We start from the raw sequence: 24,550 nt of genomic DNA, 5'->3' as shown, positions 1-24,550 counted from the left end.
GACATCCTGGGCCCTGTGTGGGAGTGAAGAGGCCTGTCCTGCGTCGGTGGCAGGCCAGGGGTGACCAGGCCTGTGGGAAGTCGTTGTGGCCGCCCCGGCTGCTGTGGAGAGATCTCTGGTTGGCACCTCCATGTCTCCAAGGCCATCTCGCCCACTCGGGCTGCCAGGACAAAGCAGCAGGGACCTGGGGGCCTCGCACCACGGGAATCTATGTTCCCACAGTTCCAGAGGTCGGCGGTCCGATACGGAGATGCCAAGTGCTGGACGGGGCTCCCTTCTGCGTCCTCAGAGGGCAGAAAGACAGAGGCAAGCTCTCGGGCGTCTTCTAAAAGGGCCCCGCCTGGGAGCCTGGCCTGGACGCCGAGACCTCCCAACAGCCTGTCTCCAGATGCCGCTCAGACCAGGGTGAGGGCTTCTGTGTGGGAACCAGGGGAGGGGACAAGCACATCTCAGTCCCCAACCCTGAACAGGCGTAGAGCAAACACAGTTGAGAAGGCTCAGAACCAAGCAGGAGCCTAAAAACATTCCGGCTGTGTTTTGCTTTTTATGACATTTTTTAAGACCTGGATGTTCCTTATCTCACCAGAAGGAGAGTTAAAGAGATTCATGCAGAAGGTGCGCGACCCCACCAGCTTCGTTTGGGCTAATTTGCATAAAATGAACAGCATGTAAATCGTATCCCTACAGCAGCCAGGGAAAGTGGAAAGTGGCTTGAGATTCACCTATTACCGAGTGGACGGCACGAGAATGTTTGGAAGTGTGATCACAAGACCGAGGAGGACCTGCCCGTCTTCTGAGGCTTCTCCTTCTGCCCAAAACCACCCGCCCAGGGAAGGCCACCGTGACCCCCACAGAGTGCTGAGGGCGCTGTCCAGTCACCAGATGGTGGGCACTTAGAACACGCCACAGCTGTGGTCCAGGAGTGTTGCAGGAGCAGCCCCTGCCTGTGTCCTCGAGAGGTCACAAAATAGCCAGAACCGGAGCCCAGAGATTGACCACCTGAGAAGGACACGCTCAGAAGAGCAGGGCACCACCTGGCTGAGCCTCCGGGGCCAGTGCCAGGGGATGGCACGCTGGGCACAGACCTCCCAACACAGCCCAGACCCAGGAGCCCTGCAGACAGCAGCCGGAATGTCACAGAGAGGGCACAAAGTCACCCCGACCGCCAGACAGAGGACAGTGGCTGCAAGCAGGCGGCCACCTCCAGACATCTGCTGCACAAGGGCAGTGCTGGCTGAAGGGGACACAGAAGCCGGAGGAAAAAGGGGCTCCGTCAGGTCCGTCCCTCAGCACCCAATCTTCACCGAGACCCGGGAATGTGGCAGAATCTGCCGGAGGGGACGCTGACCTTTCTACCCTCGGAGTACATTAAAAAACCACAAACTCACAAGACACGGCCACACTGACCAGGGGGCCACTCAGGGCGTCCCAGGGGTGCTGGAAAGGGGATGCGGGTCCCCAGGTGGCCTGAGACGAGATGGTGTGGAGGGGCTTGTTCCCCGAGAGCCACTGGGCAGAGCTAACCCCCACTCACTCCTCAGCAAACCTGGAACAAAACTCCCCAGGGGCAGACAGACAGGGAAGTAGCCCCCGGGGCAGCACTTTCCTGGAGTCCTAAGGATAGTGACAAGTCCCCAGGGATCACACCCATCTGGCATGAAAAGACAAAGGAAATTTCCTGAGTGGTCAGGCGTGAAGGAGCGAAAACGTCCAGGAGTCTTCCTCAGAGCAGGCGACGCCAAGCACGGCCACCGTGGGCGGTGAGATCAAGACTACCCCCATTTGCAGAAAGGGAAACAAAGCACAGGCAAATTAGATGGCTGACCACAGCCATGGTCAGCGAGAGGTGGCACAGGAGGCCCCGCCCAAGCAGTCGGTGCCAGGGCAGCCGCTCAGCAGGCCTCTGTGACCTGCCCTTCCACCTGGCCTCTGAGGGGCCTGGAGAGGCTGAGCTGGACAGGAGTGACCAGCAAAGGGGTCAGTGGGCTAGGTGTCCTGCCTGGCGGCCCAGACATCTCTCTGAAGTCGTAACTGAGGCAGGGCCTCTGCTCTCCAAAACACAGGCTATCCGCAAATTAGTACACCACAGGCCAGCAGGAATGTCCCCCAGGGAATTCAAGAATGGACCTCCTCGGGGCAGGGCACAAGGCCCAGCAAAGGCACCTGGAATGGACCTGGGGGCGAGGGTGGGCAGCGGCCTCCATGACTGAGGAGGAAGCCACCTTCAGCAGCCCTTGGCTGAGGACGTCAAGGGACAGGAGGAATCAGGAGCAGCAGGAGGGAAGGGCACGGAGTAGGGAGCTGTCACCTGCTGACCAGCCGCCAGGAGAGACAGCAGGAGCCGGTCCCACTCCCTGTTTCGAGCCAAAGAGGCACAAGAGCCAAACTAATTTAGTCATCTCCCAGCTCTCTCCCGAAATGACCTTAGTGTCCAGGGCCAGGGAGATGTGATGATCTTGCATGAGAGGCTTTGCCTATGCATCCGGCTTCAGGGCCACCCAGGGGCAGGGTATTTCAGACTGGAGGGTAAGGAAGAAGCGGAGTCCAGCCTCAGGTCTCTGACGTCCCCCAGGGCACCAGCCGGACTGTCCATTCCCGTGCTCTGCTGTCTCATGCTGGTCAGTCAGCCTCCCAGGGACACCCACACGCTCCCCTCTAAGCCATTCTGTGGCACACACGCACATGCACACACACATGCTCGTCAATGTCCAGCTCAGACTTGCTCAGGGGGGGTTCCTCTCATCCTCGGGTCACATCTCGAACCTGCAGATTCTCAGTATGAGCTTTCCATCAAGAAAACAAGAGTTGTGAGGTGTCGAACCTCTGAGCAGCCCTGGACTTGGCGGGGATGATCCAGAAGGCGCTCAGCTCTGAGCTGGCCAGCACTCAGGGTGCTGCCCAGGACCCACCACTGTGGCCTCGGCACCGTGATAAGGTCGATGGATAAGCAAGGGGGATGGGGACAACGAAGGTGGCCTTGGTGGCCATGACATGGACACCAGCCTGCTGCCACCCTGAGCAATACCCTGGATGGTTCCAGCCTCAGCCAACCAGCTGGAATGGTGGGGGCTCCGGGGGGCTCCGTGACCAACACGAGAGGTGACACGCCGGGTAAGGGTTAGAATCAGCCAACAAGGAGACGAGGACAGGGCACCCCAGGACTTTAAACAGTGGAGCACACACGGACATGCACACATACGGACATGCACACACACTGAGGTACATGCACACCCATGCACATGTATGCAAGTGCACACACACACATGCACACACACATGCATGCACACTTATGTACATGCACGCACATGCATACACGCACATGCACATGTGCACACACGTATTTCTTAAGAGGGGCAAGGGATTCACAAAGGATCTAGGTGTCACAGCAAGGCCCGGGCTTTGAGGAAACATCAGGACGATCCACGGACCCATGAGAGACCCACAGACAGAGCAGAGTGGTGGGAACGGGAGCCACGAGCGAGGGGCTTTCTAGCCCAGGTGCCAGAAGTGGCCAGCCACTGGGAGCCACTATAGCCCCCAAAGCCCACCTCGTGGGGTGCGGGGGAGTCTATGGGCACCACCAGGGGCCTCGCCCAGAGGCAGGCGCACTCTGTTTCCAGTGAGCCACTTCCACATGACACTCTGGTGTTTCACCCCAGGTGGTGCCCAAAGCTGAGTCCCCACCACAGGCAGCACCGTGCCACTGTGCAGCTGAGGGATCAGGAAATGAAGGTGCAGGGCGCACACACCAAGAAAGCCACCTGCCAGGATCCAGAGGGGGACTGGGCCTTGGGTTTCATGTGTTTTGCTTTGTTTTGTTTTGCAGATTCAAAAAAAATACCCAGGTTTACAAAATTCACACAGGGCACGAACAAATAAAAAATTTTTAAAAAGTACAATAATGTGGAAGCTCTGGGACATCCAGAAAAATAGTGACCATAAAATAGGTAAATATCTGAGACATAACTGGTGATTTAAAAGGATAACACAAAATAGGGGGACACTTGCCTTATCACAAATTTTTAGAGTTACTGTAACTAAACTAGGTTGGCAGTGGACAGAGAGTGAACGGAAGAGCAGAACAGAAACCAGACGTCCCCCCACACGAGCCCAGTGGACGGACAGTCAATTATCCTGGAAAACAAACCAATCAGGTCAGACCCTACATCCACATTCACATCAGAGAGACTGAAAACATAAGGGGGAGAATTCACATTAGACTCCTGTCTAAACACCGGCCCCCAGGTCTCACTGGTTTCTCTGCTCCCTCCCTGAACACTGTCATAGGAACAAGGCTGGGGCCGCTGAGATGCTCCCCACAAGCCCCAGGGACAAAGAGGAAGGAGAGGAGATTTCAAAGGAGGCTGGGAAGTCACAATTCAGAGGAGAGGGTGACCAGGGCTGGGACAAACCCTGAACTCACGCTGGGAGGGACCCGGCGATGGGCTGTGGCCGTGGCAATGGCTGTGTCACGGGACGCCTGGGCCAGGGACAGACAGACTGCCATGTCCTTCACCGGCAAAGCCAGCTCACGGCTTGTGTCCTGTGTCCCCAGGAGAGCCTGCAGGTGGGCCTCAGCAGAAATGAATGAGAGGACACAACAGGCCCAGTCCAGGGCTGGGGGAAGTGCCTGCTGGGGACAAGGACTGGGGGACAAAGACTGGGGGACAGTCTGTGCACAGGACAGTGGAACCCTTGGCCACCCTTTCCAGCCTGGTGGCAGAGTTCCACCAGCTGAGCAAATCCGCGACTTCTGCTTCCCAGCCCAGCTCCGGGGACAGCGAGGGACTGCCACTCTACGTTAGAGGTCACTTAACATTACTTGGTTTTTAAGTTATGTACAGTACACTACACTAATAAGAAGCATTTACCTTTTTGATTTTAAAACAAAAGATAGATATTTACGTGATCTTGAGAGTGAGGAATTAATTTTTAAGCATGACTCCAAAATTTAAAGATTTTAAAGTCGAGGATTAAAACGTTTGATCAAATACGTCTTTAAAAAAAAAAAAACTACATTCCAAATAATGTAAAAGAATAGACAGCAAGCTTGGAAAAAACTGCCACATGTAACAAAGACTATTGTTGTTTCCACTGGAGTTGAAGATCAATAGAAAAACAGACATAAAACATCAGTACAAAATTCACAAAAGAAAAAATCGAATGGCCAATACCTACATGGGAAAAAATGTATGTGTGCTTGCTTACAATCCTGGAAATCCAAGATAAAACAGTGCAAAACCACTTTGGCTACCCAATTTCAAAAAAAAAAAACCCTAATGCTAATAATAACACGTGTCCTCGGAGGAGGGGTTGGAAAGAACCTTCAGGAAAAGCGTCCAAGCGCCTGACCTGATGACTCTGCTCCTAAGAAGGAATCCTGAGGTGCAGAAAAGTCAAACACAACACCTGGCCCCTGGGGAACCATCAAGGGGGCCCGTGCAGCGGCACTGACCACCCCCACCACACAGTGGGTTCACCCCACAGTCCTCCCATCACAGAGAACGGCAGAACAAAGGACACGCACACAAATCCAAGCTCCGGAGCCTTTATCCCCAGGGTGTTGTTGATGGTGACCTCTGCGTCCCTGGGACTCGGAGTAAACTGTGTTTTCTTGTATTTACTCATTTTAACCATTTTGACCAAAACTCTTGCACTCAGGCACCTAAAGGAACATGTCAACATCTGAAAGCCAAGAGCAGAGTAGCAGAGCTCTCCCAGGAAGTCCCTGGAGGGGGCCGAGTCTCAGCCACAGTCCCAGGGGTGGGCTGATCCCTGGCGTTGCCACGTCAACCACGTGCCTTCGGTAGCTTGCCCAGCAACTGCACAGCGCTGGAGAGACAGCTCTGCCCAGAACTGACAGCAGCAGGCGCCCATGAGGACAAGCCGGTGAGTGGCAGATCCTGGGCAGAGCATGGCCACAGAGGGGGACAGCCCCACTCAAGGAGCTCTGAGCTTGGGGACAGGAGGGGAGAGGCTGAGGGACGGCTCCTGGGATAAGGACTCAGTGCTCCTCCAAGAGATGCCAGCTCTGATGGGTACCAGGGCTGGCGGTGCCATCCCTGGCCAGCACAGGGGATCCAGAGAACTTCTCTGAGAAGGGTAAAAAGTGAAGGCATGCGTCATCGGAGAGGCAGGGAAGGGACATTGAACTGCCACACCCTTCTGGAAAGCATCCCACCTCTGTGACAGCTAGCGCTCTCTACTCCCCGGGATCTGCATGGCCCTGTACTACCCTTTGGCTGCGGTTTCTGACACAGCTTCCGTGGCTGCTTACAGAGACCCTCTTCCCAGCCCTCGCCGGCCTCTGTCAGTGACCTGTGATCTGAAACCTCACTGGATTCATGAGGGGAGTCCCCATCTCAAAGGACCCCATAGTGACTGACTGGTGTCAATGCTAACGATCACTGCCTTACTCATCTGCTCGGAGTGTCTTAAGCGGGCCCTTCAAGAAACGCGTTGACTCCATTTTGTCTTCTCTCCAGCTTCTTTTCCAGTGAATTCAAGGAACTGAAAGAAGTCGTCCACCTGACTCACTCCCAGTCCTCCCTACCACCCAGGTGCCCGGTGGGAGCAGCGCCTGACCTGTAGCCACCACCTCACACTGGAGCAGATAAACCACAGCAAGTGATGCTCCTCCAGGGTCACTTGTCCTGAGAGCCACCATGAGATCTGCCCTGTTCTTCCCACGCCAACGACCGAGTGTCACCACCCAGAGGGCCATGTGTACAGCTGGATCCCCACAGAACTGTCCTCCGACTGAATTTAAGGAACGTCTCTAAACACATCTTCCAGACAGAGCATGGACCACCAACTGCAGAGAATACACACAGCGCACACCCACACACACGCCCCTTCCCAAAGGCCAGGAGAGGAAGAAGACTCCCCGTTCAGGCTGGCCCCACTCACGGAGGGCCTGTACCCTCAACTGGAGATCAGCTCACACTCCCAGGACTCACCTGACGCCCAGCACCAAGGTCACTGTCCTGTGAAGCTCAGTCCTGTGCAAACCCAGGGTAAGGAGATGCTGACCTGAACCGCGGGGTCCAGGACCCTTCCTGCGGAAGGTCAGATTCAGCCTGGCCTTTGAATGACAAGGGGCTTCAGTTGCACCAGCAAAGACAAAGGTCTGTCATCCTGCGGGGACCTGAAGGTGGCAGAGGCGAAAGCACACAGCCACAAAAAGGCCAGACCAAAGCCACTAAAGAGCCCAGCGCTGCTCCCCACACGTCTCGGGGAGGCCCGAGGGGCCCATTCATCTCTGGGCAGAGGCTGCCAGCAGCGGGAGGTGGGGAGGGCCCACGTCTGCTGAGATCCGATGGCAGGAGGGACACTCAAAGCCTGGAGGACCAGAAGAGCAGGAGCAGCAAGCAGCCAAGGCTGAACTTGAGGGACAACCGTGAGAAGGGGCGTCGGGACAACGGGACAGAGAAGTCAAGACCAACTGTGCCCCACCCCCACTCACGCACTGACGTCTCAGAGGGCACCAGAACAGGACATGCTTGGACTGCGGTCAGGAAGAGGAATCAGAGAAAACGAGGCCGTCAGGGCAGCGCTGGCCTAGCGTACCGCATCCTCACACGCAGATGGGCAGGGGCAGGAACACCCCGTGGGCACTCAGAGCACACCTGTGGCTGCCTTTGCACAAGGCAGCAGCATCGAGCGGTCACCGCATGGACCCGATAAGCCAAAAGCCTGCGACATTTACTGCAGGTTGAGCGTCCCTGATCCAAAATGCCCAAATGCTCCAAAATCCAACACTTTCTGAGAGTAGACGTGACATCACAGGTAGAAAGTCCCACATGGGCCTCACATGATGGGCTGAGGTCAAAACACCACCCCCCCAATAATACTGTCAATGCACCTTCAAGCTCAGGGAGACACAAACTGAGATGGAGGTCACCTTGAGACTCAGGTCCCTATCCCACCTTGCATCAGTCCTTCTGCAGCCTGCCAACCTCTAAACAAACAGACCGCACCCTAAAACCCAAGGGGCAACACCAGGCAAACAGGAAGGCAGGGGACGTCACGGCCAGGCCCAGCTGGGCCCCGTGGCAGTGAGCAGGAGCTGGGCCCCAGCCACAGCTGCAAAGGGCAGGGCCATCGAAGCACAGCCAAGTCCAATCGCAGCGCGGTCCAGCCCAGGAAATCCAGTCCAGGCAGCCAGGCCTGGGGCAGGATCACCCGGGGCTGGCCGGTCACCCAGGTGCAGAACATCCGGCAGTAACTCAGCTTAGGGAAACACATTCTGCAAGGATGAGGCAGGCACCCTAGGGACCAGCAGAGCCCTGGTCCTAGTTTGAGGTGCGACAGTGAAACCAGGGAACCGAGAACAACACAGGAGGATTAGTGGCCAGTGCAGGAGGAGGAGGTCCAGTGGGCAGCCAACCGGGAAGGTGCCAAAGTCTGCAGGGTGGGTGGGGCCACTGATACTGCAACCCGGTGACCCACTGAGCAGCCTCTTCCCTGCCTACAATAAACGTGTCTGCAAAGAACTAGAAGGACAAAGATTGGGGAAATAAGACAAGCCCTGCTCCCGGAATGTGCAGGCTTCCATGCAGAAGCGCATGGATGCCCAAGAAGGGGTGTTAAAATGTCCTGTGGGTGTCCTCTGCAGACCCGGGTACATCCTGACCAACCAGGATTTCAGGAGCAACCTGGACTCCCAGGTTAGGAGCCTGATTTCCAAAGTCATACGTCAAACTTCACTAGGGATGAGCTGTGTTGACTTTCAGCAAAGTGAGCAGTCTGCCCTGATCCAAGGTTTTGCCTTCTGCAGTTTCAGTCTGAAAATATTGAATGGAAAGTTCCAGAACTTGGAGTGGCATAATAAAATCGACAAATGTCCTGCCCCATCCTGCCCAGGACACGACTCATTCCTTTCTTCAGTGTGTCCACACTGTATATGCTACCAACCCACCTCGTCTCTTAGAAGCCTCTGGTTATCAAATCAACTGTCAGAGTATCACAGTGCTTGTGTTCAAGTACTTAATAAGGGCCCCAAAACCCAAGAGTAGTGACTCTGGCAATTCAGAGATGCCAAAGAGAAGCCATAAAATACTTCCTTTTAATAAAAAAAAATAAAATAAAAGTTCCCAACACAATAAGGAAGTAATAAAAAGACTCTGGTTTGGGTGCTGACACATACATGAGAATGAGTCTTCTATCCATGAAATTGTGAAGAAAGAGAAATAAATGTGTGCTCTCGAGCTGCAAAGGCCATGGCCACAGTGTGTGGTAAGTTCTTAGTTAAGATGGAAAAAGCATTAAATTTGTGGGTGGAAGATAGGAACATAAAATGTGTTCCAATCATTCTGTTTTATTATTAGTTATCTTATCGTCTTCATGTGCCTAACTTATAAATTAAACGTTCTCGTGGGTGTGTGTGAACAAGAAAAAGCATGGTACGTGTAGGGCTTGGAACTGTCCACAGTTCCGAGTGTCCGCTGAGGGCCTTGAAGTGTATCCTGGAGGGACAAGGGGGTGTCCTGCCTCACGTCTCTGCAGCTGGGCAGACTAATCTACAGCAACGGGGCAACCTCACAGGGTTGTTGAACGCGCCAACCTGCGAGTTACTTAGAAATGACTGCTTACGTAACCACCAGCTCTAATCCACTCCTCACCTCCGTGCTAACCTGCAGTACCCCGACTCTGCTCTACTTAAAGACTTGCTCTTCTAGGAGAAACACACACCCTGTCCTTGCGTGTCCAAAGTTCACACCCCACTGCCCTCGTCCCCTGACGGTTCACAAAGCGTGGAAAGAGGGCCAAGAAAAAGCCCTTGTCAACGATGACAGGCTGAGAGAGGCAGCTGAGTTTAAAAGTAGAGAGAGGCTCCAGCTCAACACAATTTATTAGTCATCGCAGGCTGAGCGCGTCAAGACTGGGTGACAAACGCCAAGAACATCAATTATGCACTATTCCTGCACCAGGTCTGACATACCCACGCCGGCACCGAGACCGATATGTCATGAATGTTTTCTGTTGGTTTTGAAGACAGGGGGAATATTTGGGGCGGGAGAGGTAGCCATGATCACGCTGCACAAAGTAGGGTGGTCTGCATCAGCATCACACCTGGAGACCGGCCCTTGAACATCTGTCAAGGTGTCAACTCCGAGCCCAGGAGCAAACATCTGTCAAGGTGTCAACTCTGAGCCCAGGAGCAAACATCTGTCATGGGACACCGAGCCCATCACCCTCTGTGGTTAACCAAGGCTGGGGGAGGGGTGGCACTCACAGGTGCCCTTCATGGGACCACACCAACGTCCTTCTGGAGGTCTGGCAGTCACTGGTTCCTCTATACCTGGGCCTTGGCACAGCTCCACCTGCCACATTTATCCTGGCCTCCAGGCCACAGCCACCCTGACATGGTGATCTGGACTGGGGACAAATCCCTCTGGACCCCAGTTCCATGCACCACTAAACCGAGCGGAGTCGGCCGGATGATTCCTCAGGTGCTCCTGCTTTCCAACCTCAGATCTGACTCTAAATGGCAACTGGGGACAGGGGACTGTCCTGGCTCCTGAGGGCAAATAAGTGTCATCCCGACGCGAGAGTGACTCTTTAGAGAGAACCTGGAGACCACACTGGGCACAATCCCAGGGGCAGGAAAGGCAGGTCTGAGCTGAGACTGGGCCCCTGGGAGATGACCGTGCAGCCAAGTTGGGGACCCACTGAACAGAGTCTCTGCTTCCGATTCCTGCACTCACACCCTTGGCTGGGAGGCCCGTCCCGCCTGCACCCTGGGCATCGCCACTGCCCACCCTCCATCCAGCCTTTCCCAAGAGGGCAGCAGTGGCCTCCTCCACTCCGGGGTTCTCATTCCTGGGGGGGTCTCTGTCCCAATCAGTACCTGCCTCTTGAATTTGCCTTCCTGTCTGTGATTATTCCCCGCTGTCCTCCACTTCTGCAAGACGTGGCCACTCCTGGGGAATGTCAACTGTCACCTCCGCATGGCCACCTCACCTCTCTGCAACCATGGTATTTCAAACCAGAGGAGGGAACTGGTCTCCAGTAGCACCTCATGCAGAGATCTCCAAGCGCCAGACCCTCCAGGCCAAGACAGGAACCGTCAGGAGTCAGGCAGGTCCGTGGCAAGTGCCCCTTGGCTCTAGGCCCTTTTGGGTAGAGGACTGAGTCAGCCTGCTCAGGCCAACAGGAAGGGCTGAGTGGGGACCCCTGGTGGCACGGGGAGTACTGGGATTCTTCCCTGCAGCCTGCTACCCCTCAAGGGCCCCAAAGGGCGCTACACTGGGTTTGGAAGGCCAGAGAGAGGAGTTTCCCTTTGGGAGCTGAGACTTGGAGAAGTCATCATTTACTGAAAGTCACATGGGAACCAAGTCCAAAGCCAGCAGCCCTGGGGTCCTCCGGAGCGGGCAGTAGGGTGGTGTCCACACAGCTAACCTGAGGGTGGGGTCCTGATGGGAAAGAGAACCACTGACCTGGGCTGAGGGCAGACATCTGTCCTTGACCTGCCACCACCAGCTACTCCTGAGGGAAGGACCTGGGGGCAATGGCAGACGGGGCTTCAAGGTGCAGTGCCCGTGGGGGACCCTGCAGCTCTGCCTCCCTGAGACTGCCAGACAAAAAGTGGCTCCTAACCCTTGACACCATTGACTGGCTGGGTCCTGACCTTTCCTGCAGAGAGGCTGCTTGTCTTGAGAGGCACAGGGAAGGGGAGGATCTGCACTAGGGAGGCCCAGTGCTCTGGGGAAGGCCAGGAGGGGCTCCACCTGCCCGGCCCTGACCTGCGGCCCTGACCTGCGGCCCTGACCTGCGGCCCTGACCTGCGGCCCTGGGTCACAAGCTGCGACCGGTCTTTTCCTCTTCAGGAAAGCGGGGGTGGGGGGGGGGGGAATGCTGGGAACCAGAGAGCAGGGGACAGAGCACCAGGCCCACGTGCTCCTGCCGTCGTCCCTCTGCTGGAGTGGGGGGGTGTCTGTGTGTGTGTATAGTGAATCATCACCCATAGACCAGACTTAAAAACGGAGCAACTGGTTCTCAGAACAAGCAGTAGGAGCGCTGGAGGCTGAGGCTCCACCCGCGTGCAGTACAGATGTTGGAGATCTCCTTACCAGGCTATAAAAATGTTTACACAGTAATTAGGCCTGTTATCAGTACACAGACAGACTACGCGCAGAATGAATGAGCAGCTCAGAAACCTCCCGTTCCCAGCATAGGCAGAGTGCTTTCCTAATTCTTGAGTTTAATAAAGTAAATTCATGTGCTGGTAACAAGGAGCCACCGCTCAGTGCAGGGGAAAGAGTGCCGGGCTGGGGCTGGACCCTGTTGGACAGAACACACACCATGTCACCTATCCCACCAATAGGGGAGCAGCCAGATCCCTGTCCCTCTTCAGGGGGAGGAGCAGCACCGCCTCTGAGCACGCCCCCTCTCTTCCCTCCACCAAGGAGGGCACACTGATCAATGGAGGGGAGGGGCTCCAGCAGGGCCAGGTTGGTGGCAGCTACTTCCTGAAGCTGGAGCCCCCCCCCCCCATCCAGTCCATACAAGAGGACGACAAGGTCGACTTTGCTTCATGCAAATACGGCTTCTTCTAAAGCGCACCAGGGCCTCTCAGTAACACTCAAGTCGGTACTCTTCCTGCTTGTATTATATTCTGTTATAATAAATATGTCACCAAAATAATTAGCTGAGCTGCTGAATTTACACTTCTAACTTTGGTTAATGAAAAAAAAAATGCAAGTGATTTGTGATCAGGATACAAACTTTTGGGATCCAGTACTAGAGCAATAATGTCTACTGTTGAGAGATGAGTTTTTAATGAATATTTAATTGCTCTGTTCTTTATAAGTATAAATTATGCTTCCAGTAAAACACTTTGAATATTAAAAAGGCAATATTCTGTTTCTCTTAGCTAAGTTACGCATTTATGCCTCCTAATAATTAAATCAAGGGGGAAGAAAGGTCATCTAGGTTTCAAGGTCTGTGAAGGAATGCGGAGAGTCATCTGGAGGCAGGGCAACCTGTGACAGTGACCTGGATGACAATGACATCCAGACGTGTGGACTTGAAATAAACAGGACGAAACATAACAAGGGGGACACTGGGGATGAGATTCAGGAAGGGGCTTTTGCGTTCAGGTGACATTTCTATATTGCCTTAATTTCTTTTTGAAAAAGAAAGTTTACTCTCTTAATTAAAAATATTTCTCTAGCGTAAAACAAAGAGCCGCACCAGGGCAGCTGGAGGAAAACGAGCATCTTCTCTTTTGTCCCAACCAGGACTGTGGGCTGGGACATTAAAATCTCAGAAATAAAACGGCAGGACAAAGGGGGGGGAGAGGCTGGACTCTCGGAGCACCCCCACTCAGGCATTTGCAATCGTCAGATTCTGTGTTTTAAATCAAACTTTCTCCATGATAAAAGAAATGTGTGCTTATTTCAAAATTAAAAAAAAAAAATCGTGCACAATGCCAACACCTCCGGACAAGCATCGTTAACATTTTGGGTCTATTTCTTCCCATTTTTCTTCTGTACCATCTTTTAAAACAAAACCAACATCATGCGAGAAATGTAGTTTTGCCTGGGCTCACATTTAATTGGCACACAAGAAATCACTAAATTAAGGTCAGCAAAGCGTTTTCTCTCCATCTGTTCCTTTTAAACACTGCATTTCACTCCACACTTGAAGGGATCGACACTCGCGTGCTTGTACCAAGGTAGTACGTTCACGACCAACCACAGCCGCCGGGTGATCTTCAGAGAACCCACATTCCATCCAGTCCCAAAACTGTCTGACCGACCAGTGGCTGCCATCTGACAGCATCCAACCCCAGCTGCACGTGTGACTCAAGGAGCAGTCCTGCCCTCTGGACTCGCCTCCGCCACGCCCCCCTCCCACTGCCCAGCTTGTTCCCACAGCAGGACCTTGGCTCCGGCTGTTCCCACTGCCTGGTGGCCCCTTCTCAGGTCCTCCCCCAACTTAGTCCTCATGCCACTCTGGGGTCAGCACAAACAGAGCTCCTACATGAGGCCTTTCTTGCCCACTGATCTGAACGCACCAGGCCACTCAGCCATGTCCTGTAGTTAGTTTTATTTCCATGTTTTTCTTTGATGTCCTTCATCTCTAGAATACATAGGAACCACCTGTCCAAGTCACCACTCCCCCGGTACAAAGGCCAGAGGTGCTCAGTACACACTAGCGGGGTCAATCAAAGTGTTCACAAAGAGTCCAGCTTTGTGGGGCCCAAGACAAAGCAACCTGCTCTAACAAGCCTCTCATGAGACTCTTTAAACAGGCCACCCCTTCCTCCCACCTGGTCACCGAGAGCTGCCACGGCACCGCCCGTGAGAAAACCAGCCCGCCACTCAGCCTTGGAGACTGATCTGCTCCTCACGGTCACCCACGCCAGAGGCCTCATGGTCAGGGTGCACCTCCCTGCCTGTGGCCAGCTTCCCCTTCAGGGGAGGACAAAACCATCTGTCAGCAGGATCATTCCAGAAAATGGAATCTCATCCCAATGACCTTTTGGAAAACTACCCCTAGACCTGGGAACCCCGTGCCATACAATCGAGATTCCAAACGGAGCAGAATAATCCAATAACCATTACTGTGCAAAAGGCCGGACACATTTACCTCACAGCATCACCCTGGGGACACCACAGGCAGTCCCTGACGCCAAGAGCCCATGGGCCACCTAATTCCCATCTGCTTCCTGGTGGCTGTCCAGCCGTGCCCGCGAGCCTGGGTTCCCATCAACACATCGAGGGCGCTCTCTGCTTTAGTCGTTTACCAGGGTTAGTCTCTGTTGTTTGCGACCCGGGAAACCCCAATCGGCAGTCCCTCAGGAGTCCCCAGCTGGTGTTCAGCACATGGCCTCACCGGCATTCAGGCCTCTGGTCTTCTGGCTGCCAGAGCCATTTAGCCACATGGTCATCAGCCACCTCGGAGCATGTCACTCATCCCCAGTGGGCCAACAGGGAGGCCTGGTCCTCACAAAGACCCTCACCCCTCCTTCCAGCCTCTTCCCCCACTGCCCCTGGCCTCGGCCTCAGCTCCAGAGCTCCAACCCACAGCTGCCTCCTCAGCCCCAGATTTTGCTGCCCTCCCTCGGCACTGCAAGGCCAGCTAAGCCTGAGCACCACCACCTCCTCTAGACCCAGCTCGACGCTCCCTCCACCTCCTCCACTCACAGACGTGCATCCCAGTGCAGTCCACCTGCCCCCAACCTGTGAATTCCTGGATGACAGCCACTGGGTCATCCTCTCTCCATCCTGACCAAATAATGGGAGCCGAAAAAAATCTTTGTTAGGTGCTAAATGATTAAAAGCACCATTCACTTTGAAAACCCTGGGTTAGATGCAACAATTGTGCTTTCATTCTCCTCCTTCCACCCACTTCAGAATTGCCCTCAAATTGAGCATTCTGAGGAAGCGGTCAGTGCTCCGCCAATCTTGAAGGATGGGCTCGCTGCTTCAGAGCTGGGACTCGCGCTGCTTTAACAAGCTCGGAGGCCACCGCCGGCTGCACTGCCTGATGGCTCTCCATCACAAGGAGCCATCTCAGACTCTCTGGCTACCTTCCTGTAAGCCTCAAGTGAAGGGCAAAGAGGCCACCCATCTAATACCAACGTGGGCACAGACAGAGAATCTGAAAAATATTAATAGCACAGGTCTAATGAACCCAGGGTGGGCTCAAGCCCACACGGGGCCCCAGTAAGGTTGGGGAGTTCGCCTTTTCCTCAGACGGGCAGCACAAGTCACAGCTGCCCAGCACCCAAGTCTCCTCCTCAGATATGAGGAGAGTGATACAGACTCAGATTCACTCAATAAACACGGGTGGGGCACCCACAGTATGACTGGTTCTCAACAAGGCATGTCGGGGAAGAGCCCCACATCCCTGTGCAAATCATAGACAGGTGATGTGCAGAGTGCTCTGGGGGAGTCCGAAGCCCCAGCCCCTGGGGTGATCACCCTGACCCTCCACGGCTATTGAACTTCCCTTAGCTTCAGTTTTCAAATACGAAAAATGAGGAGTTCATGAGCTTGAATGTGTAAATGTGCCTGAAAGAGAGTTAGAGTCTCAGAATCAGGGGGCCTTCAGGGGCTTCCACGCTCAGTTCTATCGGAGCCAGAATTTTCCCCTAGATAGACTTCATGTTCCCTTCTGCCACCCAGCACGCTCTGCACAGGCCAGCAATCCCGGAAGGGGCTGGTATGGCCATCACTGCATATGTGGCCACAGACTCCAGGGCCAGCCACAACACCCCTCCAGTGCTGGTGACCCAGGGACACACAGTTCCTCCCAAGTCCTCTTGCTATGCAAACTCAGTTTATCAATTTCTACCCTGAAACCCAACCCTGCTGAGTACTTACGCACTGACCAGAGACCTCCCACTTGGAGATAAGTGTCAACCTCACCGAGGAGCAGCTGTTACTCACACGCACAGCACCTTGTCCCAATGCCACCATCGCCTCTTTCAGAGGAGAGGGAGTCCTGTGTCTCCATCCAATCTCATCACCATTTTCTCAAAGGAACCAGCTGATTTAATTATTTTCTTTCTACAAAGCCTTTGTCCTCCACCCTGACTGAAAGTCCAGAAACTAGTAATCGTTACTTTCAGAGTTCAAGGAAAGGTGACATCTTGGTGAACAATTCTAAGAGGATTTTGCTCTCCTCCAATAAAATATTCTCGGGATTGGATTTCCGAAGAGTCCTGTTTTCATTACTCCCCTTGGATATGCCCAGTAACCAGATTCCATGTCATGAACCAGCTTCATGGTGAAAACAGCCCCTCTTTACACAGCTACTGCTTTGGAAAACCCACACCCAGGCAGCGAGCTCAGACAGAGGGGCCCTCTGCAGGGTTCCAGCAGGCCATTCAGCTCAGGGTGGCCCCAGGGCCTCCCACCCAGTGCCTGAGGAACTAGCAAAGTTATGCAGTTCCTGGATCCTGGGAATGCACCCTTAACTGGACAAAGCAATCAAGCTTCCAGCCCAGGAGAAATCTGAATTGCCACCTAGACTTCAGTCAACAACTCCTGCACACAGGTAGAAATAAAAATGGCCTCCAGGAGCTTGGTGAGTAGCTCAGAGGCAGAAGCTTGCCTTGCCTGCAAGAGGCACTGTGGGGGATAAAGATCAACCCCGCCCTACATAAGGGGAATGGAACCCACCTGCAAGCCCAGGAGAGCTGAAGTTGCATTTCTATGAAAATCATGTCCTGCTCTGGCCTCAGGATAATTTCACACCAAATGGCCTTACAACCTCTTCCAAAGCTGTGATACCGGAATTGAGGGGAATTTTTTTTAAAAAAAACCTTTGCAGCTGAAAGTCAGTAGTTAAAGAAGCAGAACATAAGTTCTTCTATGTCCCCAAATCTGCCCATTCTTTCCAGGGAAGGTCATCTCAACTCTACTGCAGAGGCTGTGCGGGCCACTGTAGAATGTAGTTATTATCACCACTAATGAGACTAAAGCGTCGCACACAGCCTGCACCCGGCTGCCATTCTCTGAAAGTGTGTGTGTGTGTGTGTGTGTGTGTGTGTACCCGCGCCTGTCTCCCCCACCTACCTCCACCCCACGCCGCCCACCCCCCAAAAAACAGGCTCAGGGCCTAGGGATGGCGCCCCAGTCTTGGCACCCAAGGAACTGCAGGCATTGCTTCACCTGGGAGCCGAGGGCTGGGGCACAAATGGAAGAGAGGTGCTTTCCTCACACACTCCCAGTCCACGCAAAATAAGCAAAGGGAAGTAACACCGGGGCTGGGGGCCCAGGGCGCACGTGGCTGGCGCCTGGAGGGCTGGCCCCTGCCCTCCGTGCACCCTGCGCACCACCTGCCGATCCAGCCCCGGCCCGGGCCGGCCCAGAACTACCTGCTGCTGCCTGGGCGCCCTCAGGCCAAGTCTGAGGAAGTTCACTCCCCGTCGCGCCGGTCCGCGGAGCCCGGGCACCCGCGGAAACCCGGACCGTCCCGGAGAGCCGGCGGCCGACCCTGCCCGGGCGCTGGACTCACCAGGCTGCCGGGAGTCCGCAGCCAGCTCCCAGAGGGGCCTCCCAAAGCCTCCGGGTGACCCCGCGGGTCCCAGGGCCCACGGACCAAGGGCCGGCCGGCGCGAAGAGCGTGCGCCGGGAGGGCCAGCAGCCCGCGCTGGGGGCTGGAGATGAGGGCACCCTGCGTCCCGCCTCCCCCATCGCCATGACTCCGGCTTCCCGGAGACCTGCATGTCGCCAGAGCTCCCACCTGGGCTGCGCTGCGGCTCCCGGCCCCCTGCCCTGCCTTCCCACCGCCGGGCGCCCGCGGTCGGGGGCGCGCAGCCGGGTGGCCGCCGGCGCCGGGGACTCGGCGAGCTGTGCCCAGCCTCCAGCCTGCACGGTGCCGGGACACCCGAGTGAGCCGCAGCCCTGCCCCAGCCTCACGCCCCCGGGCGGCAGCCGGAGGCCAGCAGGGAGGGCAAGGTGGCTGCGGCGGCCCCCAGCCCGGCCGGCGGGTGCCGCGGGTGCCGAGTGTCGGTGCCAACAGGTACGGGAGGCGCTGCCAGCAGCCCGCCCGCCCACTCTGGGACAGGGGCCCGCCGCGGCCCGGTGGGGGCTCGGTGGAGAGGGGCGCGGGCGGAGGGAAGAGGCAGGGGAGCCGCGAGCGGCGGCACTTACCTCTCGCTGGGCCGGGGCCCCGCAGCCCGGCTGCCGAGGCGCCTCCGCGAGGCGCGGGGCTTCCTCCGAGGCCCGCAGGCAGGGGGCGGCGCGGAACCGAGGCGCCGAGCGCAGCGCCCGCCTCTGGCTCACACCCCCAGCCGGCGGCCGCGTGCCCGCGCCGGCATCCTTGCTGCCGCCGGCTCCCACCGCGCCCCCGGGCCGCTCCCCACGCGCGCGCCGGGCCGGCGCGAGCCCCTCGTCGGCTGGGAGCACGATCCGGGCGCGCTCCTCCTGTCCTTGTCCTCTGCTCCCGTCTGGGGACGTGCGCCCCGCACCCCCTGCACCGCGCACTCCTCTACCCCTCCCGCTCCCGCTGGCCGCGCGGGCTCAGCCCATGTGCGCGGCTGCCTCGCTGCGCCCTGGAGCCCAGTGGCCGAGGCCCCGCCGGAGTTGCGCGCCCTAGAAACTCCATGCAGCTCTGGCCTCCTCCCCGGCTCCTCCCTGGCGGCCCCGAGGCCTCGCGGCCGCCCGCACCACAACCCCCGCCCTGCTCTTGCAGGAGCTGGGTTTCTGGGCCCGCTCCGCCGCCCGCCGCCCGGCTGCTCCGAGGGTCGGGGAGCCCCCACCCCAGCCCCTAGCCTCTCCAATGGCTCCCTCGGTTTCCAGGCAGCACAACCTGAGGAACGCCTTGGCGCGCGCGCACTCACACTAGCGCACACACACGCACTCTGCACATACAGACAGACACACGCGGGGGGCGAGCTGGAGCTTGGCAGACGGTGCTCCTTCCTTTCCTCCCCAAAGAAGCTGCCCACGTTAACTCCGGCAAACTGCTGTTTCTGGGCATTGGACAACTCACCCGAGCACCTACGACCTTAACTACTTCATCCCCAGCTCCCACGCCCTATGGCCACAATTCACCTGAGTCCGGTGCAGGGAAAGGGCAGAACACCAGGGTGGAAAGGCTAGCCGCACAAAGTAGAGGAGGAGGTGAATGACGGTGCCACCCCTGGCATGTTCTGGGGAGGCATGCCGCGCCAGCCAACCTCTGATCCCAGCCCCCTGGAGCCCGAGCACACATGGTGTGGCCCCCACGTCCTCCAAGGTCACAGAATGAATTTTGTGAGGGAGAGAAGGCTCTTGGGTGCAGGTGAGAGCTGGACATCTCACAGACCACAACCTGCCCTGGCGTTGACCCCCTCAAGTCTCTTCCCAGGCAGACCATTGTCTCCCCTGCCCCATGCCTCAAGGGAAAACAGCCTACAGTCACCATTTACCTCCCCTGTTCCCATCTGTCTCCCTCCCTGTGCCCAGGAACTGACAGAATACACAATGCCACCAAGGTGTGTGTTGTCAGGAGAAAAATGGAAATCCCAGGCTGTCTCAGCTCATCCACAGACAGACTCAGACACCTGCCAGTTCCTTCCTGTTCCTTGCAGGGGTGTGCTGGAGCAGGTTAGTCTTTCCCCACACCACCCCCCTTTCCAGGGTCCCAGTTTCTTGCCCCCTCTGTGCAGTAGAACGACTGCTCACCAGCTCAGATGCCTCCACTTCCCAGAATCAAAGAAAAGACACATGCAAAGCAGGCCGCGTGGCTCTAAGCCGCTCCTCCAGGCAGCTCGGCAATCGCCTCTCCACTGCCTGCTTCAGCTGCCAAGGGAATTCGGGCATGGGCATTGCCAACCAGTGACACAAGTTAGTCAGGGTGCCCTCCTGTCTGTGCTTCTGGCTTGCAGCATGGGCAAGTTCTGACTCCCTGTAGTGCTCTTTGCAGGCACTACATGGTCGGCATTTAGTGTTTGCTACCACATCTCTTATGGTCCAGACCCTCCTTCCAAATTATCACCTTGGGCCACTGGTTGAGTTTTATGGACCTAGTTCAGAGATGTGCATAGAAGAGGTTTCCATAAATGGTTTCAGGAAGAGGAATAGAGTTCAAGTCTCCATATGATCTTTCTCTCTGAGTCCTTAGTTTGCATAACAGCTCCATCTTCCAACCATGGGCTGCCTCTGTAAGAAATTGTTTTGTTAGGGCTGGGGATGTGGCTCAAGTAGTAGTGCGCTCTCCTGGCATGCATGAGGCACTGGGTTTGATCCTCAGCACCACATAAAAATAAAATAAAGATATTGTGTCCACCTAAAGCTCAAAAATAAGTATTTTTTTTAAATTATTTTGTAGCTGGATTTAGCACAAGTACTCCCTCCAACCAGAGCCCTGTGGCAAGTCCATAGATATACATGGAGGTCCTGGTAAAACGAAGAGGCCACCCATGTACCCAGGATTGGGCACATCAGGCCTGCATTCTTAGTCTTCCCTCCCTTAATGCCAGTGTGAATCTGTACATCTGATTTGCTCTCTTTAAATCTCACTGTCCTCATCTGTAAAACGGGGTCCGTTATAGGACCAGTCCTACGACGTCCTTGTAAAGGCTCAATGTGCTCATGTGAAATGACAGCTCACTCAGATAGCTCAGGTTCAGGCATGAAGCAAGCCTTCAACAAAGGCCACTATCAGTCAGCAGTCGACACACATCAAAGACATTACCTTGGGAGGAAAAAAATCAAGGATCTCTTGCCCCAGAACACTAGGCTCAAGGACCTCAGGACCTAGAGAGGCAGGGTGAGAGAGCCCTGGATAGGCATGGCAGGTGCCGTTTCTCTGTCCTCACCAACTAGGACCACCCTGAGGTTTCCAGGTGAGGGAGCCGCGGGTTCACAGGCCCTGACACTCTGCTCCAACTCATCTCATACATATCCTTCCAATGAAAGTGCCAAATAAAATATTTTACTAATTACAGAATGGAGGCGAAAATCAACATAGAGCAAAAAGAATAGAAGGGAGTTCCCTTTATCACGCCTTTGTAGCTGGATTTAGCACAAGTACTCCCTCCAACCTAAAATAACAGCCCTCCAGGAAACAGCTCGGAGTAGACTTTGTAACTTAGTCCCCCCCTTCCTGAGCTTTGAGCCCAGCGTCACACAGTCAGACATGGGCAACTGCTACCTCCCCAGGGCGGATCATTCTCTGAAGGGGCCAAAGTCATTCCCACCTCTGGTTCTCCTCCCCTATCTACCTTTTCTTTTTTGCTTTGTCATCAATCAATACATCTACTTCAAGTGCCTGAGACAGGCAATGGGAGATGGTGATGAAGGGACCCACTGCACTCTGAATAGAAATAGAAATTTTAAAAGTCCTTGAGCTACAGGATATGTATATGCTGGAGGGTGATGATTTTCCTACACTTCGTCCAAGCACGGAATATGGACCGCTTTGGGTTCTTCATAACACACATTCCTGGCTTCATGGCCAGAGGTTTAGGAGAGGTTTGTTATACAACAGCAGGTAATCACAACAAAATTTAATATCTGGGGTTAGACTGCTGCTGTGACAAAAACTCAAAGCCCTGGCTATGAAGCTGGGTGATGAGTGAAGGCTCCAGGTGCCTGAGACCAACAGTGGAGGTTGCAAGGGCCTCCGAAGACTCTTGGAGACTCAGAGGACATGGAGAAAACCTAATGGAAGCTAGAAACAGTGCCCGAGTCATGTCCTGGCAGGACAACTGGCAGGACTGTCATCCGTGTCAATGAAGTACATAGAAAGGGTACCTGATGAACTCCTGGATCTGGAGAGGGCAGTTTCCACGCAGGAAACAGAAGATGCTAACTGAATTTTTCTAGATGCCTGTGATAAAGGCTAAGCAGAGAGAGATTAACTGAGGAAGAGGCTATTCCGTCCTTTTGTAGGAGAATCAAGAAAAAACAAAAGGGAGCCAGAAGCCACTCCCTGGAGGAGCATCTCTTCTTCATGGTCATCTATCCCCGCAGAAACCCTCACACCCAGGGCAGTGACGTCTGGTTTCTGGATAAAGACTAGGTGGGGGACAAGGCTGTGAGATTCAAGAAGGCATCAGGCATGTTCAAGGGAGGGCTGAAGAACATCTCAGAATCTTAAAACCTGCAGCCTCCCAGGGGACTAACAGCGGAGCAGTTCCTGTTCTCACAGAGATTGGAACATGTGGCTTATACAGCAAGAGGCACGAGATTCGTCCCCAAGTAGCAGGACCAGACCCCAATTAAGGTGCCAGTGACACCATCCCAAGTGATTTCCGAATGGCTGTGAACCGGTGACTGCCGCAGGACGCCTCTGCTTTCTCCCTGTCTGACCCGAGCATCTGGGCAGGTATTGCATTTCTGCCTCACCATGTATGTTGAGTGTTCAGAGAACAAAAGGGAAGAGAGCACTTGTTTCTTCAGATAACAGATCTTCACACAGACTGTCCCCCACATCATCCCGCTTGGACAATGAGACCCGGGGCCCTCAACCTGGACCTGAGGCTGCAATGAGGTGAGACTCCCTGAGGCTTGGGGACGTTCCTGGGTATGTTTCATGTCGGAAGGATGCAAATAGTTTTTGGCCCAGGCTGTTTCTGACAGTGTGAATTAAAGATAGCCATAAATTCTCTGACATTTCCCTTACGGAGCGTTGAGATCTGCATCTCCTCACCCTTAAATCTGGACAAGATCCATGACTTCTTTATGGATGAAGAGAGTCTTTGCGAGCTTCTGGTGGCCGGAACTCAGGCAGCTCTGAACTTCCTCCTCCTGTTCACAGAGCACGCTTCTTCCAGCCCCAGGCCACCCTGTGGGACGTCCACGCACCCCAAGACCACCATGCTGAAGGACAGCCCAAGCTAGCTTTGTGAGAGGTCGTCTGGAGAGAGGGAGCACCAGAGGAGGGAAGGAAAGAGAGAGAGAGAGAGGCAGGGGACACGAGAGGGGTGTGTCCAGCCTGTCCCAGCTACCTAGCCCCAGCCAGCTGGCCGGGGAACCTTCTGACCTGAAGCCTCAGGGGCTATAGGGAGGGACAAGCCATGCTGCAGTGCCCTTCAGAATTCCCAAGGCACGGAGCTGGATGAGGTAGTGAGAAGTTGCTTATTAAGCCACTTAGATTTTGTGTGATTTGTCTTTCAGCCACAGATAACAAGGCAAATTTACTGAAAAACATGTCAAAAATATACTCTGAAGTGGAAAAGCTAATAGCAAAATAATATACATGGTGTTGTTTTTAAAAAAGAGAGTTTGCTCTCTGTCAACCACATGCACGGGACGTATTTGCCCGAAATGTAATGGGAATGGTCTCCGTGAACCAGTCATTCTGGAGAACCAGGATCACAGGGGCCTCTGCTTTTTAGATGAGCAGATATGAAGGCTCTACAATTCTGTTCTACCATAAGAACATTTTTAATACTGGCTTTATTTTTTTAATGAGGAAAAAGTTCTTCGCTAATTTTATTTCAAGGTAATAAAAGTGCCATAGAAAAAGAATAATACTGCCTTAAAAAAAAAAGCATTTACTCTGTTATAGAATTATTAATAAGAAGAAATAATACCGATGCATGTGCCGGTAATTCTTTTAACTTCTAGAATAAAAAATTCAGGAAAAAAAAAAAAAAACCAAGTTACCAATAAAGAAAAAAAAATCAATGTTGGCTTTAGGAATGTGTTCAACACTAAGCCCAGAAGAAAAATGGGCTAATATACATGGAGGGTGAAATTGCCCCATCCAGGGTTCATGTGTCCAGTTAGGGTGCGATGTATGGAAGTGGGGGGGAAATATTCCCCTAAAATGAAATGGGTCAGAAAATAAATGATGTTTTTACTTTCAGGGGGGAAAAGATACCCCAAAACATACATGAGCCAAAAAACAACAACAAAACCCGGAGAACTCAAGAGAGTGGCCAAGAGCCAGCAGGAGGGAGAGGCCCTGGGGGCTGGCCTTCTCTGAGCTTCCCTTGTAAACTAATTCAGCTAATTTCTAAGTGGCCTGGCAAGAAGGGCCAAGAAAGCAGTGTCTCAGAGAGGCTGGAGTGGCACAGGGACAGAGAGGAAAGCAATCACATTTCAGTGGAGCTGGGCAGCCAGGACCCGGGGCTGGCGTCCAAGGGAGAGGCCAC

The 24,550-nt window shown here is 54.6% G+C and overlaps 1 protein-coding gene across 3 annotated transcripts in view; it reads right to left on the bottom strand.

Annotated features, from left to right (window-relative positions):
• The window catches only part of Caln1 (calneuron 1), a 276,336-nt gene extending 256,136 nt beyond the window's left edge, over positions 1-20,200 (bottom strand). For 2 of the 3 annotated variants that reach the window (XM_071605244.1, XM_071605245.1), the window contains exon 1: positions 20,130-20,200. In XM_071605244.1, the coding sequence (XP_071461345.1) occupies positions 20,130-20,173 (44 nt within the window). In that variant the 5' untranslated portion in view covers positions 20,174-20,200. Of the gene's footprint in view, positions 1-18,614; positions 18,676-20,129 lie in introns of those variants that run through there. The other variant, XM_027948661.2, reaches the window with a different exon arrangement.
• Between the last annotated feature and the right edge of the window lie 4,350 nt (positions 20,201-24,550).

Source organism: Marmota flaviventris, chromosome 19 (assembly GCF_047511675.1).
Source record: "Marmota flaviventris isolate mMarFla1 chromosome 19, mMarFla1.hap1, whole genome shotgun sequence".
Taxonomy (NCBI): Eukaryota; Metazoa; Chordata; class Mammalia; order Rodentia; family Sciuridae; genus Marmota; species Marmota flaviventris.
The sequence above is the reverse complement of the archived record's forward strand: the minus strand, read 5'-3'. Positions and strand labels throughout refer to the sequence as shown.